Source organism: Saccostrea cucullata, unplaced genomic scaffold (genome assembly GCF_032062105.1).
Source record: "Saccostrea cucullata isolate Sc308-1 unplaced genomic scaffold, CSIRO_AGI_Scuc_v1 ctg2021, whole genome shotgun sequence".
Classification (NCBI taxonomy): Eukaryota; Metazoa; Mollusca; class Bivalvia; order Ostreida; family Ostreidae; genus Saccostrea; species Saccostrea cuccullata.
In genome coordinates this window covers 1-15,946 of record NW_026937140.1, presented here as the reverse complement: position 1 = coordinate 15,946, position 15,946 = coordinate 1, and the positions used below count along the sequence as shown (strand labels likewise).

Here is a 15,946-nt window from a genome sequence, read left to right as displayed (position 1 = left end):
AAAATAAAGCATTTAAATGTCTTAATTGATAAATAACTACATAATGGTTACTGAAGAATGACTATTTCATAGAAATCATGAAAAGCAAGTCTATTCTAATTTTGACGGAGAAATTTCAGATTTTTTTCTTTGCATTTTTGTTTTTTATGTCTTTATGTTTGTACAAATTAGAAAATTGGAAAAAACTATTTTGTATGCATTATTTGATCCCAGAAACGTAAGAATATGTTGGTTCTTTTACTGCTGATATCATAAAACATAAAATTCAATCGTGATTAAATCATGTTTTTATATCTGATAACCAAATGACGGGGACATCATTTTTTCAACAGGAGAAGTTCGTGGTAACGGGTTATTGGTTGCATTTTAAAGTGTAAATAAATTGAATTTAAAATAATTTAATAAACAATCTAAGTGTAATAAATAATTAAATAAATATAAATTTTAAATTGAATTCCATTTGATAATAACATTTTCTACACTTACTTACATTCAGCCATAAGACAGATTGCTAGCTTGTCTGATACATTATGTTGATTATAATTATTTGGGAATGGAAATAAGCCTGGTTTCAGTCAGATATGGTTTGGAACAATTTGATGAGACACCCATATATATTTTGGACAGCCGGCTAGGCCAACAACAAGGGTTGATATCCACCTATATTTACATCTTACACAAATTAAAAGAACTCCGATCAACGCGAACTGCGTTCCGTCTCATTATTTGGGAAAACCCGGTTACACGTCAACCAACAAATTTGTGATTGCATGGAACATCATCGAGGAAGCAGATGGGTATAGGGTCCCGTACAGCCCCAAATAGAAGCACACAGACTACACCTTTTAATGCACGACATGTATGGCTCAGCATTATGTCGATATGGCCCGATGCCTGCAAAGCTAGCCTCGAGCTATGGGACAAATAGCTTCATTGCCTTGTGGGAAGGGCTTAAAAAAGTAAAAAACTATGAAAAAAGATCCAGCTAAAACTTCCGTGTAGATGAGCACAAATTCAATCAGAGGAACAAAATTATCTAAGGGAAAAATCATTCTTAAAGAAAACCACCGGTCTTCCTAGTTCAGGTTTATGATCAGCAAATCCTAACATGTTAAATCATGCAGCAACGAAACCTTAATCAGAAAGCAAATGTAAGAAGGATTAAAAAAATTCAGAGCAATGATAGTATAACAAGTAAATTTCCCACCCCGTGTCATTTAAACAAAAATAACATGTAGAGTGCTTTTCTGGAAGGTTTGCACCCTCTACCAAGCAAGAAAAAAGTTTATAAAAACCATTTTATATACAATAAAAAATTTCTTGTTGAGATGATTGTGCATAATTTTTGATATATTTTGTATGAAATATCTTGATACATATGCATATATTCTATGTAAGTATGCTTGTATAGGAAGGAATAAAATACGTGTATTAATTTTTGTATTTATAGTAAAGAAGTTTTATTTCGTAAAAACGTTTTCTATTGAAGGAACACCAGTTAAAATCTATATTTAGAATTAAGGTTGATATGAATGATAACCAAGCATTGACATTTTCTATGAAGAAAAAACTTCCGGGAAGAACGTCTCTCTAAGGGGAGGTTTCCTCTGATTCATGTGTTGTCTTTGTATGCATACTCTGTATACAGAGGCAAGTTAAACTCGAATCTAAAGTATTTATAAGTTGCATAATTGACATCAAAAAGGTATTCCGTGAAGAATTGCTAGAAAGAAAATTTAAAGAAAAAATAAATAATAAGGGGTGTAACAGTAAATTCCTATTTTCCAACCCTTTAACTTACATGTAATTTCGTTGATAATGCATAGCCTCTATGGAGTGGAGAAAGCCACAGAGGGCTACAGAGTGGACATAAGGACATGAGGACTGTAATACAATTCTTTAGATACTACCAGTAATTACCATTTAGTTTTTAGTAGGGGGAATTCCATTTTGTTTAAAAACTTATTTTTCACTATCATTAATGAATAGGTGTATAATTTTTGGTTTATTAAAAGCCTTAAAAAAGCGTAATTTGCATACCTTCAAGATGAGTTTTAATTTTACAAAATTGTTTTAAAAAATGTTCTTCCCAAGTCAGTGTCTGATGAAATTCACTGTTAAGTATGGGGATAAAAAAATGAAAACCAATATCTCATCTAGAAAGATTACCTATCTATCAGATGTAATAACACATTTTAATTGCATGCACAATCAAGTTCTCTGAGAGTGACATCAAAAGATGCTTAAAAGAGTGGGGACCAAATCTATTAAATATTTATTTGAATCCTCATGTGTACTGATTGTGATCCGTTATTAGCAGACCTATGTTTGTATTCATATGAAGCTGAATTAGAGCGAAAATGTTTGCGTGAAAAGAATAAAAAAAACTTGTTGTGCCCTTTCACTCGACATTTAGATATATCGACGACGTATTGTCAATTAACAAAGGTAATTTCAATTTCTCTGTCGATACGATATATCCTGGTGAGTTTGACATAAAAGATACCACAGACACTTCTATTTCATACTTGGATATTTTACTTGATAAAGATGTTATTGGTAATCTAACAACCAAGCTATATGATAAACGTGATGACTTAAACTTTTCTATCGTCAATTTCCCTTACTTATGCAGCAATATACCTCCATCACCTGCATACGGAATGTATATATATCTCAGTTGATTCAATGAGCAAGAGAATGCTCTACGTATGAACAGTATTTAAAAAGAGGTAAATTACTGTCAAGCAAAATGATAAAAATGAATATCAGCAGTCTCGTTTAAATTTTGTACAATGTAAGTTCAATGGTCGATGCAATTACAATTTATCATTGAGTCAAATGCTGACTGACGTTTTTCATACTAATTGTTAGTCGTTTGTTTATACAATTTGAATTGACAACGGATTTATCTATGAAGAATAAAACAACATAAAAAGGAAATCAAACAAGAATAAACATAAAATGAACAAAAAATATATGCATATGAAAAATAAAGTTTATAGAATAAAAAGTATGAATATATGTACACAAATTGCATTTCTGTAGTTTTAAATAGTTGTAGTTGGAATACCACCTACATGTATGTATGTAGATGCTTAGGATACAATGGGTAAATTTTGAGATAATATATTTTTTAAAAGTTTTTAAACCCAAACAAACAATTTTCAAGAAAGTAAGCTGCTGAGTGATCCATAGAACAAATTTGAGCAACAATCACTAACTCATGACTCCAGTATTAAATATACACACAAAAGGATTAGATGATTCTAAACATGTAAGAATTGTGAGAGTGATAATGGTAAGAAGATTTGAAATTATCAAGTCAGTATTAAGGATGATGTTTACTCAGGTTTGAGAAATCAGAGAGGAAATTTTATAAAGTATAATATATTAAATCAAAAATTGTTCTAAATCGATAAAATAAGTTTTATCTCAATATCAATTTAAAAATTTAGTATGTAAGTATTTGAAGAAAATATACAGAAACAAAACTCAATATATATCTATGCAGAGGAAATTTGGACTAAAACTTTACTTTTTCGTTTTTGTCGAATTTTTTATATAATATTAATCACAAAGTAAATGTTACATGTATTTTAAGACATCATTTTGCGAATTTTATATATGTTTAAACTCATAAATTATTTCAAATAGAAAAATGCTGTGAAAAAAGAAATTCAAAAACATGAACAAAAACCACTGCAGTCAACATATCTCAATAATTTGATAATACACCCCATATAATATTCATACCTTGAAAATGAGGGTTACAAAGGTAACCTGAGGCTATAAATAATTTTGAGTTCTTTTCACTCATACTTTTGATATTTGATTAAAAATAAGGAAAAATATGAATATGTCCTAGGAAATTCGGACTGTAATAATTGTCACGTTAATGACTCTACTCTTTTCTTTTTATGGAGCAACTCAGTGTTCCATTGCTATAATATTTCATTATTTAAAGAGTTTAGATGCTTGTAATATTTTGTGAGTGAAGAAAAGATGGTTATCGTGTGAAAAATTGAGGTTTGTCCCTAACAATATTCAGGGGCCTCTGGCATGAAAAGGAGGTCATTGACCTAGTTATTTGAATGAAATTTAACACAATAATCATAAGTGTATAATGCGCACTAGGTGGTTTTTTCGTTCTTATCAGTGGAAATTTAATCATCTGAGTACTAGAGGTATACCTTAAATTTCATACATACGTACATGTAGGCCTCTCAACCAGTTTTTCAATTTTCACAATTACCACAAATGGTAAAAACATTTCAAAGAAATATTTTTAGGTTCATAAAATTAGCAAAAAAGATATTAACTTCTACATACGGTTAAATGAATTAAAAAGATTAATTACATATAATTGATATAATTTATAATTAAAATAGATCTGGATTTTCACTTTATGAAAAAAACTGTATATACAACGTTGATTGTAAACACAGTTTTCGTTAAAGTACGATATAACATAGATGGTTATGTGTTTCATACGAAATACAATATCAACACCGATCCCAGTTTACATTAAAACAATGTATGATTAAAACAATGCATAAGTATATTGTCACACATAATGTACACAACACACCATTTAATTCGGTTACAAATATTATAAAATGTGTTTATACATGTATTGTTGTTGATTTTTTTATACTTTTTGTTTGAGCCTGATTCCCGCTTGGCTTGTGAGGGATGGCAACACTTGTTTTCAACCTCTGACGATATCGGTCTTAAAAGAAAACAAGTTGTAAGCTATTATAGATTTATTTTGGAGAAACCGCAACTCATATCAATGAAATAATTGAGAATCTTCCAAATGTGAGTTATACAATTCCGAAAGTTTACGAATTCCTTCTTGAAAGTTCCGAATTTCTTCAGTTTTGATTTTTGATAAGATTGTGACTGCCAAAAATGTTTTGTTTAACGTTTACCTGGATGTTATCAAATCTGTTGTTTGTTGCAGTCATGAATGAAGAAAAGTGATGCGATTGCATTTTGATAAATTTAGTGACTTGGATGTTGTTTCTGATTAGGGAATTAACATTTTGTTTAAGGATATTTACATCTTCCATAGTCGCTGGGCCAAACGAAGTTTTAGAAAGGTCATCAACAAAAGGTAAGAGAGATTTCTTCTGTCTGTTTGAAATGTGAATAAATGGTACATTTTCATCCAGAAATTCATAATTATGTATGATTAAATTCTGCTAATGTGAGCGAGTCTAAATATTCAATCTGATGCATGAATCTTGTAAAACTCAAACAAGCCTTTGTCGGGAGTGTGATACAATTATATTTAAGGTTCGATTTGGGAGGCAATTTTGGAAGAACAATCTCGTATGTTTGCCTCCAATATTCGTTTGTCAAAACTAAACTGTTTTCTCCTTTAAAAACACCACCATAATTACGCCTTTGAACTGAGTTCGGAATAATCAAGGGACGTGTACCTTGCATTTCTATTCCATGAACCGACACGTGGAGAAACCCGCTCCATAACATCACCACTATTACAATTGTGGGCCATCGAATTTTTGTAATTGCCGGATGATCCAGTGGTTGTGAAGATTGCGGTCTTGTTATAGAACTCAGGATACGTCTGACCCTGCCCAGGTTCCGGAAAGTGGGCGGTCCTGTTGGAGTTACTTCAGCGGATGTTGTTGGGGCGGATGCTCCCCCTGTAGGCCGCATTCCTTGAAAATTCATTTGCCTTCCACTGCGCAAGTCCATTCTCAGGATCAGCGAAAGGATTCTCCACCAGATTATTGTAGTTGATTTTTGTATATTTTTTTAGCCTGATTTCCGCCTGGCTTGTGAGGGATGGCAACACTTGTTTTCAACCTCTGACGATATCGGTCTTTAAAGAAAACAAGTTGTCAGCTATTATAGATTTATTTTGGAGAAACCGCAATTCATATCAATAAAATAATTAATTTTACAAAACAGTCTGAAAAAGAAACAAATCATTAATAACATTTCATTTTATTCAACATATTGCAATTCAGTTATGTTTACTTTCAAAGTATATAAACATGAATATTATTAACATAAGAATGATTCAATTTACATGTACGTACCTTAAAAGAAAACAAGTTGTATGCTTTTACGAATTTATTAAATTGAGAAACGGCAAATGAGGTTTTCATGGCGCGCACGGCCATTATATACCCCAGAACCGGTTTCCATGCCAATTTAACAACTTGTTCATTTTTTCAGTACCCATGTGACTTGACTACATGTGGTCATCTTGTGATCAGTGTTTTCGTTATTCTATTAAGAAATTAACCTTTGCCAAATTTAGAATTTCATATTTGATATCTTCAATTCATTACGTGTTTAAAGTCAATAAGTTTAACCGAAATTCTCACTTTTATCATCTGAGAACACTGACCACTTACATGAAGTATTTAATCTATTGATAGCGTGTTGATTTTATTACTCAATCTCCTGGTCCGAATACACAGTTTGTAAATAAGTATAAGATAATAAGCTGACAACATCTTTACATTGACAAAAAGTAATATAACATCTGGCCTTGTACTGGTTATATGAATAACACATTGAAAATCAATAGATATTAGATTTGTACTTAAATTTATATAAAAAATTGAAAAATATCACGAAAATTCTAAAAGTTATGGCAAAGGTTTGTTTTTTAAAAGTACATCAAACTCCAAGGTCAAAGGGTCAAAGTTCTTATTATTCCATGAAGGGTCTTCTCACAAGGATAACATATGTGAAGTATGAAAGTCCTAGCACTTACCATTCAAAAGTTATGGCCAAGGTTAAAGATTTATTATAAGTACAAACATCTTCAAGGTCAACACTTGTTTTCAACCTCTGACGATATCGGTCTTTAAAGAAAACAAGTTGTTAGCTATTATAGATTTATTTTGGAGAAACCGCAATTCATATCAATAAAATAATTAATTTTACAAAACAGTCTGAAAAAGAAACAAATCATTAATAACATTTCATTTTTTTCAACATATTGCATTTCAGTTATGTTTACTTTCAAAGTATATAAACATGAATATTATTAACATAAGAATGATTCAATTTACATGTACGTACCTTAAAAGAAAACAAGTTTTATTCTTTTACGAATTTATTAAATTGAGAAACGGCAAATGAGGTTTTCATGGCGCGCACGGCCATTATATACCCCAGAACCGGTTTCCATGCCAATTAACAACTTGTTCATTTTTTCAGTACCCATGTGACTTGACTACATGTGGTCATCTTGTGATCAGTGTTTCCGTTATTCTATTAAGAAATTAACCTTTGCCAAATTTAGAATTTCATATTTGATATCTTCAATTCATTACGTGTTTAAAGTCAATAAGTTTAACCGAAATTCCCACTTTTATCATCTGAGAACACTGACCACTTACATGAAGTATTTAATCTATTGATAGCGTGTTGATTTTATTACTCAATCTCCTGGTCCGAATACACAGTTTGTAAATAAGTATAAGATAATAAGCTGACAACATCTTTACATTGACAAAAAGTAATATAACATCTGGCCTTGTACTGGTTATATGAATAACACATTGAAAATCAATAGATATTAGATTTGTACTTAAATTTTAAAAAAATTGAAAAATATCACAAAAATTCTAAAAGTTATGGCAAAGGTTTGTTTTTTAAAAGTACATCAAACTCCAAGGTCAAGGTCAAAGGGTCAAAGTTCTTGTTATTCCATGAAGGGTCTTCTCACAAGGATAACATATGTGAAGTATGAAAGTCCTAGCACTTACCATTCAAAAGTTATGGCCAAGGTTAAAGATTTATTATAAGTACAAACATCTTCAAGGTCAAAAGGAGAAGTTTTTTGGTATCCAATGAAAGTTCTTGCCACAAAAAATACAGATATGAAGTATAGATTTCCTATTACCTTCTGTTCAGAATATATGTCCAAAGTAAATTTAAGTATAGCATTTTTGTGTAAAAGTGGGTCAAACTCCAAGGCCAAGGTGAAAAGTCAAATTTGATGGTACCCTAAGAACGGTCCTGCACAAGTAACACATGTGAAATATGAAAGTCTCAGCTACACAAAAGCAAAAGTAAAAGGCAAATTTAAAATTTTTGCGTGCAAACAAAGAGACAGATAAAGAGAGAAACAGACAGACAGCTAGACGGATGAACAAGACGAAAACTATATATATATATATATATATATATATATATATATATATATATATATATATATATATATATATATATATATATATATATATATATATACTTCATTTTTCTTTAGATGATTGCAAAGCCACTGTCAAACTTCATATGGCCTGATGCCTGCAAATCTAGCTTCGAGCTATGGGACAAATAGCTTCATTGCCTTGTGGGAAGGCTTCAAAAAGTAAAAGGCTATGAAAAACGATCCAGCTAGAAATTCCGTGTAGATGAGCACAAGTTCAAGAAAAGAAACACAGTTATCTAAGGGTAAGATCATCCTTAAAGAAAACCTCCAGTCTCCCTAGTTCAGGTAGATATGTTCAGCAATCTTAGTAGATCAGCAATCCTAAAGTGTCAAATCATGCAGCAATGAAACCTTAACCAGAGATCAAAATGTAAGAAGGATGAAAACCATTCATAGCACTGATAGTATAACGAGAAAATTTCCAACTCTGTGTCATTTGGACAAAACTAACACGAAGAGCGGGTTTCTGGAAGGTTTGCACCCTCTACCAAGCAAGAAAAAAAGTTTATAAAAACCATTTTATATACAATAAAAAATTTCTTGTTGAGATGATTGTGCATAATTTTTAATATTTGTTGGATGAAATTTCTTGATACATGTGCATATATGATTGTATAAGGAATAAAAAAATACATGTATTACTTTTTTGTTTTAAGTAAAGAAGTTTTATTTCGTAGAAAAGTCTTTTATTGAAGGAACACCAGTTAAAATCTATATTTAGAATGAAGTTTGATATGAAAGATAACCAAGCATTAACGTTTTCTATGAAGAAAAACTTCCGGGAAGAAAGTCGACATCTCTCTAAAGGAGAAGTTTCCTCTGAGTCATGTTTTGTCTTTGAATGCACATTCTGTACGGAGGCAAATTAAACTCAAATTAAAAGTATTTATAAGTTGCATAATTGACTTCAAGAAGGATTGCTTGCTGAAGGAGATATTTTTTTAAGGAAATTAAAAAAAAAAATGGGGTGTCACAGTAAATTCCTATTTTCCATCCCTTAAACTTACATACATGTAGTTTCGTTGATAATGCATATCTTTTATGGAGTAGAGAGGGCTATGGAGTGGACATAAGGACTGTAATACAATTGTTAAGATACTACCAGTAATTACCATTTAGGTTTTAGTAGGGGAAATTCCATTTTGTTTAAAAACTTATTTTTCACTTTAGTATCAATAGTGAATAGGTGTATAATTTCCGGTATAAGAAAAGAGTAATTTGCATACCTTGAAGATGAGTTTTAATTTGATAAAATTATTTTTAAAAATGTTCTTCTCAAATCAGTGTCTGATGAAATACAATGTTCAGTATCGGGATTAAACAAAAATGAAAACCAATATCTCATTAAGAAAGAGTACCTATCTATCTATTGTTAGAACACATTCTGATTGCACACATTCAAGTTCTCTGAGGTACACATCAAAAAGATGCCAAAAAGAGTCGGCTCCAGGTCTACCAAATATCTATTGGAATCCTCGTGGGTACCGATTGCGCTCTGTTATTAGCAGACCTAATTTTATATTCATATGAAGCAGAATTTGCGCAAAATTTTCTGAGTGAAAAGAAGAAAACACTTTCTGTGACCTTCAACTCGATATTTAGATATATCGACGACGTACTGCCAATTAACAATGGTAATTTCCATTCCTACGTCGATACGATATATTATGGTAAGGTTGAGATAAAAGATATCACAGAGTCTTACAAATTTGTTTCATACTTGTATAATTTACTTGAAAAAGACATTAATGGTTATTTAATAACCAAGCCCTATGATAAAAGTTATGCTTTTAACTTTTCTATTAACTTCCCCTTACGTTTGCAGCATTATACCTTCATCACCTGCATACGGAGTTATATACCGGTATCTAAATTGATTCGATACGCAAGAGCATGCTCTACGTACAGAGGAACAATTTCTAAAAAGAGGGTTTTTTTAAAAACAAGTTAATGAAAGAAGAATGTCAGCAGTCTCCTTTAAAGTCATCATTTCGCAAGTTCTGTGGTCGATACTATGACCTTGTCAGCAAAGACATTTTCGTACAAATTGTTAGTCCATATATTATTTATCATGTTTATACACTGAATTGACAAGGGTTTTTATCTAAATTTCCCGATCATGAGATGCTAGAATCTCTCATCCATGACACCTGATCACACCTCTGATGTTGAGCAGGTCCGTGTTTGTTCTGCTCCTTTTTTGTATTGTTTTATGGACTTTTGCTTTTGAATACTGTTCGTTATCTCCGTATGTTTCATCTATCATATTTTATTCTAGCTTGTTGTTACTTTTTAAAAACTTTATTTCTTTCTTAATAAGTGTAAATAAGGAGAAAAATACACTTGGCATGCAGTCTTGGGACCGTTCCCAAAACACAGAATTAAGGATTTCAATAGACGTGATTAAGAAAAATTTGGTGATTGCTACATTTATACTTCATGAGTATAGGAACAAGAAAATGCATTTCACCTAATCAACAATATTCTGCGATAACCGACAGAGCCCCCACCGCGCAGAAACTCTTAGCCCTGCGTCCACACATTTTTGAAAAACGCACCTTTGCTCATTTTATATGTTTGATTAATACCAAGGAGCAGATTTCAAAGCATTTATTGAATTCATTTTCAGTATATAATTAGAAACCCCTCTTCTGTTGTACCCTTGGCTCGGGAGCCATGAAATCACGATTCTGTAAGATTGATTGATTGATTGCAATTGGCTGTATATTATTTAATGTCCCTCTCGAGAAGTTTTCACTCATATGGAGACGCCACCACTTCCCGGTGAAGAGTTGCAAATTTTGTCCTATATTCGGCACTGGGGGCGTTTGAGCAGGGAGGGATCTTTTTCGTTCCAGCACCTACTGCAACACGGGACCTCGGTTTATACGGTCTCATCCGAAGGTCCGATCTCCATGTCCCACAGTGGGATTTGGACCCACGACGTAATGATCAACTCCTTACTTCGCGACTCTAGAGCAAACGTTCTAACCACTGCGCCACGCGGGCGACTTATTCTGTAACAAGAGTCGTTGTTAATCATAGCTATAGGCCTATAGGTAGATAATCTGCTTTATACGCAGAACCAGAGGAGAAGATTTTCAGAGAATTGATGCATATATCTACTTTATAATCATTCAATCAGTGAATAGAGTCCCAACCTAACACCAGAATTCCGTATTCAGGGACCATGAAATTCACAATTTAAGAAGAGACATCCTTCCTCGTATTATCTTTGTATGTAATTAGTTTAATACCAAGAAACAGAGAGGGTTTTCAGAGAATTTTTGAGTCATCTATTACGCCTCATCCTAACATTAAAAAGAATGATTCGGAGTTCATATAGTTCACAATTTTAAACTACGCATCCTTTCCATCATAACTACGCATGTAGTTAGGTTTTTCATACCAAAGAGCAGAGGGGAAGATTTTCTTCAATACAGTGCACCTGATCCCACCTCTGATGTTTCGGGGGTCCGTGTTTGCTCTGCTCTTGTTTTGTATTGTTTTATGGACTGTGAACTTGAATACTGTTCGTTATCTCCATATAAGCGTTTTCACTGCGTTATCTTTATAGCCCCGCCCTAACACCAGAACCCCTGAACCTGGGGCCATTAAATTCACAATTTTGGTAGAGGATTCAATACTTATTACGATCATGCAAACACTTTGATTGCTTGATGTTCAGGAGCAAAAAAGATTTTTCAAGATTGTATGAAAGTTATGGAGATCAAGAACAGTTTTCTTACGTACATAAAACATACAAAATAGGAGCAGAGCAAACACGGACCTCCAAAACATCAGAGGTGGGATCGGGTGTCATTGAGCAGTTGGCATTCCCTGTCGATCGGTCATGCCCGCCGTTTCTTCCTTGTCATGATCAGGAAATAACAGGGAAATCCGTCGTCAATTTAGTGTTATAATGGACTAACAATTAGTATGAAAAACGTCAGTCAGCATTTGACTTAATGACAATTTGTATATAAATGAATGATAAATTGTAAGTTTGCTGACAACGTCATTGTATCGACCATAGGACTTTTATCGACTATAGGACGAAATGACGAATTTAAACAAGACTGCTGAATCAGATATTCTTGTTACATCAACTACTGCTGAATCAGATATTCTTGTTACATCAACTAGCTTGTCAATATTTATTTACCTAGTTAACGAAATTGTTCATACGTAAAGCATGGTCTTGCATATCAAATCAACTGACACATAAACTCCGTATCCAGGTGATGAAGGTATATTGTTGCAACCGAAAGGGAAGTTGACTATAGAAAAGTTAAAGTCATCACATTTATCATAGAGCTTGGTTGTTAGATTACCATTACCATTAACGTAAAATATCCAAATATGAAACAGATTCAAAAAAGAAATAACATAATTTCAAACCTTTTATTGAGGTAAAATATTTTATTTCAAATGTATATAAATATATAATTTATGTACAAATAATAATTTACAACTGAGTTTAAAAAATGAATAAGAAAATCTAATACCATGTAAAAAGTTAAATTATATTTGGATACGACAGCTAAGTCAGAGGAATATTTCAACATCATTTTACATTTACAGTCTTCAACAAGTAGAAAGTTAATCAAAAATGATGTGAAATTTTAGAGAGCTCAGATTCGCTGTTTCTTTCTTTATATCAATGACATTACAGTGTTTCTTTCTTTTCGTTTATAAAACTTGTTTGAAAAAAAAAGCTTTTAAAAGTCTGAAAGCATTCAGGATTTTCTCATGATTTTGTGTATTCTCACACATCCATAAAACTCTGATAGATATTTGATATAAATGCTGCTGTCTTTCATCAGAGGACCTTTGAATCAGTAAAATGTACACGAAACAATAAAACACACAAAAAAATTTTGTTCTAATTTTCTGACAAGTTAAAACAGGAAAAACATTTTGAAGCAATTGTTTTAATTATGCTAAATTTGCAAATTGTTTTGAAAAATTATAGAAAATACTTCGGAGAAAATTTTTTGGGCCTGTATTGCAGGATTCTAAATTTTAGAGAACTTAATTATTATAGAAAAAAAATTTACACATACAAATAAGATGTGTTTGGCAGTAAAAGGATTTTGTTATCATTCACTCCAAAACAGCTGACAGTCGTTAGCAATAGACAGGTGATCCATGATTACAACACTTAACACTCGGGAACGATATGAGCGATCGAATTAATGGGATTCCCCTCCCCCCCCCAAAAAAAAGAGCACAGGCCATGCAGTATCACAGTCGCAAATGGAAAAAACAAAGATAAAATCCATAATATCAAATTTGGCTACTCCCAGGCTAAATCATCTTTTCGTAATGTGGTCTGTAATTTTTTCATGTCTTTTAACACATTTAATGACACCTCCCTTGCATTAGTAGGTTGTACGTGAACGACGCCCGCTGAGCGGCCCCGAGTTTTTATCGTCGTGGTCACTTCCACTTCTCCGTTCTGGTGGCTGTATGCGTTTGCCGAGGCTGACCGTCGTTTAGACGGGTCCACGGTCTTCTTTTTCTTCTTCTTTTGATCTATCTAAATAAAGAAGAGAAATATGCTTGATAGAGTTGTCTATCTTTGAATGCAAATTGTTCAGGTTGGAAAACTTTCCAAGTAAAAAATGACTGGAAAAAAAATTAACAAACATCATTTGCTTACTTTATTTTGATGTCGTATTTTAGAGATTTGCTGACTATACTTACTTTATTTTGATGTCGCAATGTTTTAGAGATTTGCTGACTATACTTACTTTATTTTGATGTCGTCATATTTTAGAGATTTGCTGACTATACTTACTTTATTTTGATGACACCGTATTTTGGAGATTTGCTAACTATACTTACTTTATTTTGATGTCACCGTATTTTGGAGATTTGCTGACTATACTTACTTTATTTTGATGTCGCCGTATTTTGGAGATTTGCTGACTCTTGCTCTCCATTCGCGTCACCAGCGCGTCGAGCTCTCTCTCCAGGTCCTCTCTGATCTGGGGGTCCGTGGCCTCACTGATCTCGTGGGACAGCTCCTGGTGCTCACTGAAAGGCAAAGGAAGACCTTAAAAATCTGTCTCAACTACAGCAAGTACATGCACAACAGACACAGGAAAAATTCTTGGATACAGATATTATAAAATAAACTTTCGTGTACTTTTTTCTAATGTATTAAATAATGGCAGAAAGAAAAACATAATTCTCTTGATATGATTAATTTAGGGATAAAATAAGACACCAATTTACATCATGATAATGTGACACAGTGTGATTCAAGCATACACTATCCTATACAAAACGTCCTAATTTTTAATCTTGTGGGTCATCATGATCATAAATTTGATCTCCTGCTTGCATATACATTGTAAAACACTGTGTATAATATCCACTTTAAATGTTGTCAGTAATTTAAAATGAATGGAATGAAATCCACACTTACCAGCTCATCTGGCCAAACTCATCCTGAAGCTGTAGTAGGAGCTCGGCCAGGTCTGTGTCGATACTGCCCGAGGAGGAGGATCCAGAGGACGGACTGGAGGATCTAGAGGGGTGGTGGTCCATACCGTTACACAGCGCCATGTTGTGGGACTTCATCAGGGAGAGCACCCGCTGTACATTGGCCCCCACTGAGTGACTAGCTGTCAGGGACTGTAAACAGATACAAGATTATATAGACAGGACTGTAAACAGATACAAGATTATATAGACAGGACACGTTGTACATTGGCTCCCACTCAGTGACTAGCTGTCAGGGACTGTAAACAGATACTTAAGGAATCACTGTCTTGTTTTGAGAGTATGCCAGGGCATCAACAATAGTGGGAAACATGGGATAATTTGCATAACGGGCGAAGCCCGTTATGCTAAAATTATCCCATGTTTCCCGCTATTGTTGATGTCCCTGGCATACTCTCAAAACTAGACAGTGATTCCTTATATTTTCATGTCATTGTGAAATAAAATTGTAGATTTAGACTTTAAAAATGTAGACATAGACTTAAATCACACGAGGACTTCCATGTTAATTTCAATAGTCCTCGCCCACTGACGTCAAACACAAAGGTACCCGCACGAGATTTACATGCATATTTGGCCTCTTTAGCGTTAGACACAGAGACAGATGCGCCCGAGATTTGCATGCGTATTAGGCCTCCTTAGCTCCTGAACTATCGACCTGCCTAATTTACATTCCAGCAGAATTATCAAGAAATAAACTCCGACAACTTTCAAAGAGTTATCACAGAGAAAAAAAATTAGAAATGGAAATATAAGATTATATAGACAGGACAGGCTGTACATTGTCTCCCACCCAGTGACTAGCTGTCAGGGACTGTAAACAGATACAAGATTATATAGACAGGACAGGCTGTACATTGGCCCCCACCCAGTGACTAGCTGTCAGGGACTGTAAACAGATACAAGATTATATGGACATCATACACTGTACACTGAATAACTAGCCGTCAGGGACTGTAAATAAATATTTCAGTTTTATTCCCAATTGTGATTTTTTATGATTAGCAAGTCATTTTGCTTAAGAGTTTGCTAATGAGCATAAACATTAAAATTATAAAATACACTGTAGGGTGATTTTGACATTTAAATTAAAATTGTTTGTCCACTGACTTAGAAAAATTCTGAATTATTTATACAATGTACTTTCTACACATTTTGCAAAAAAAATTTACCTGACATGAAGTTTCTACTGTGACTTACTTTTCCTGCTACAAATGGGATGTC

General features: G+C 33.1%; 1 protein-coding gene across 1 annotated transcript; it reads right to left on the bottom strand.

Annotated features, from left to right (window-relative positions):
- Positions 1 to 12,698: 12,698 nt before the first annotated feature.
- LOC134247437 (centrosomal protein cep57l1-like) lies at positions 12,699 to 15,943 on the bottom strand (the record flags this gene model as incomplete). Its single annotated transcript, XM_062729804.1, has 4 exons — positions 12,699 to 13,751; positions 14,107 to 14,251; positions 14,646 to 14,854; positions 15,923 to 15,943. Coding segments are annotated over 4 exons (618 nt in total), but the record flags the coding sequence as incomplete, so codon positions are not given.
- Positions 15,944 to 15,946: the final 3 nt, after the last annotated feature.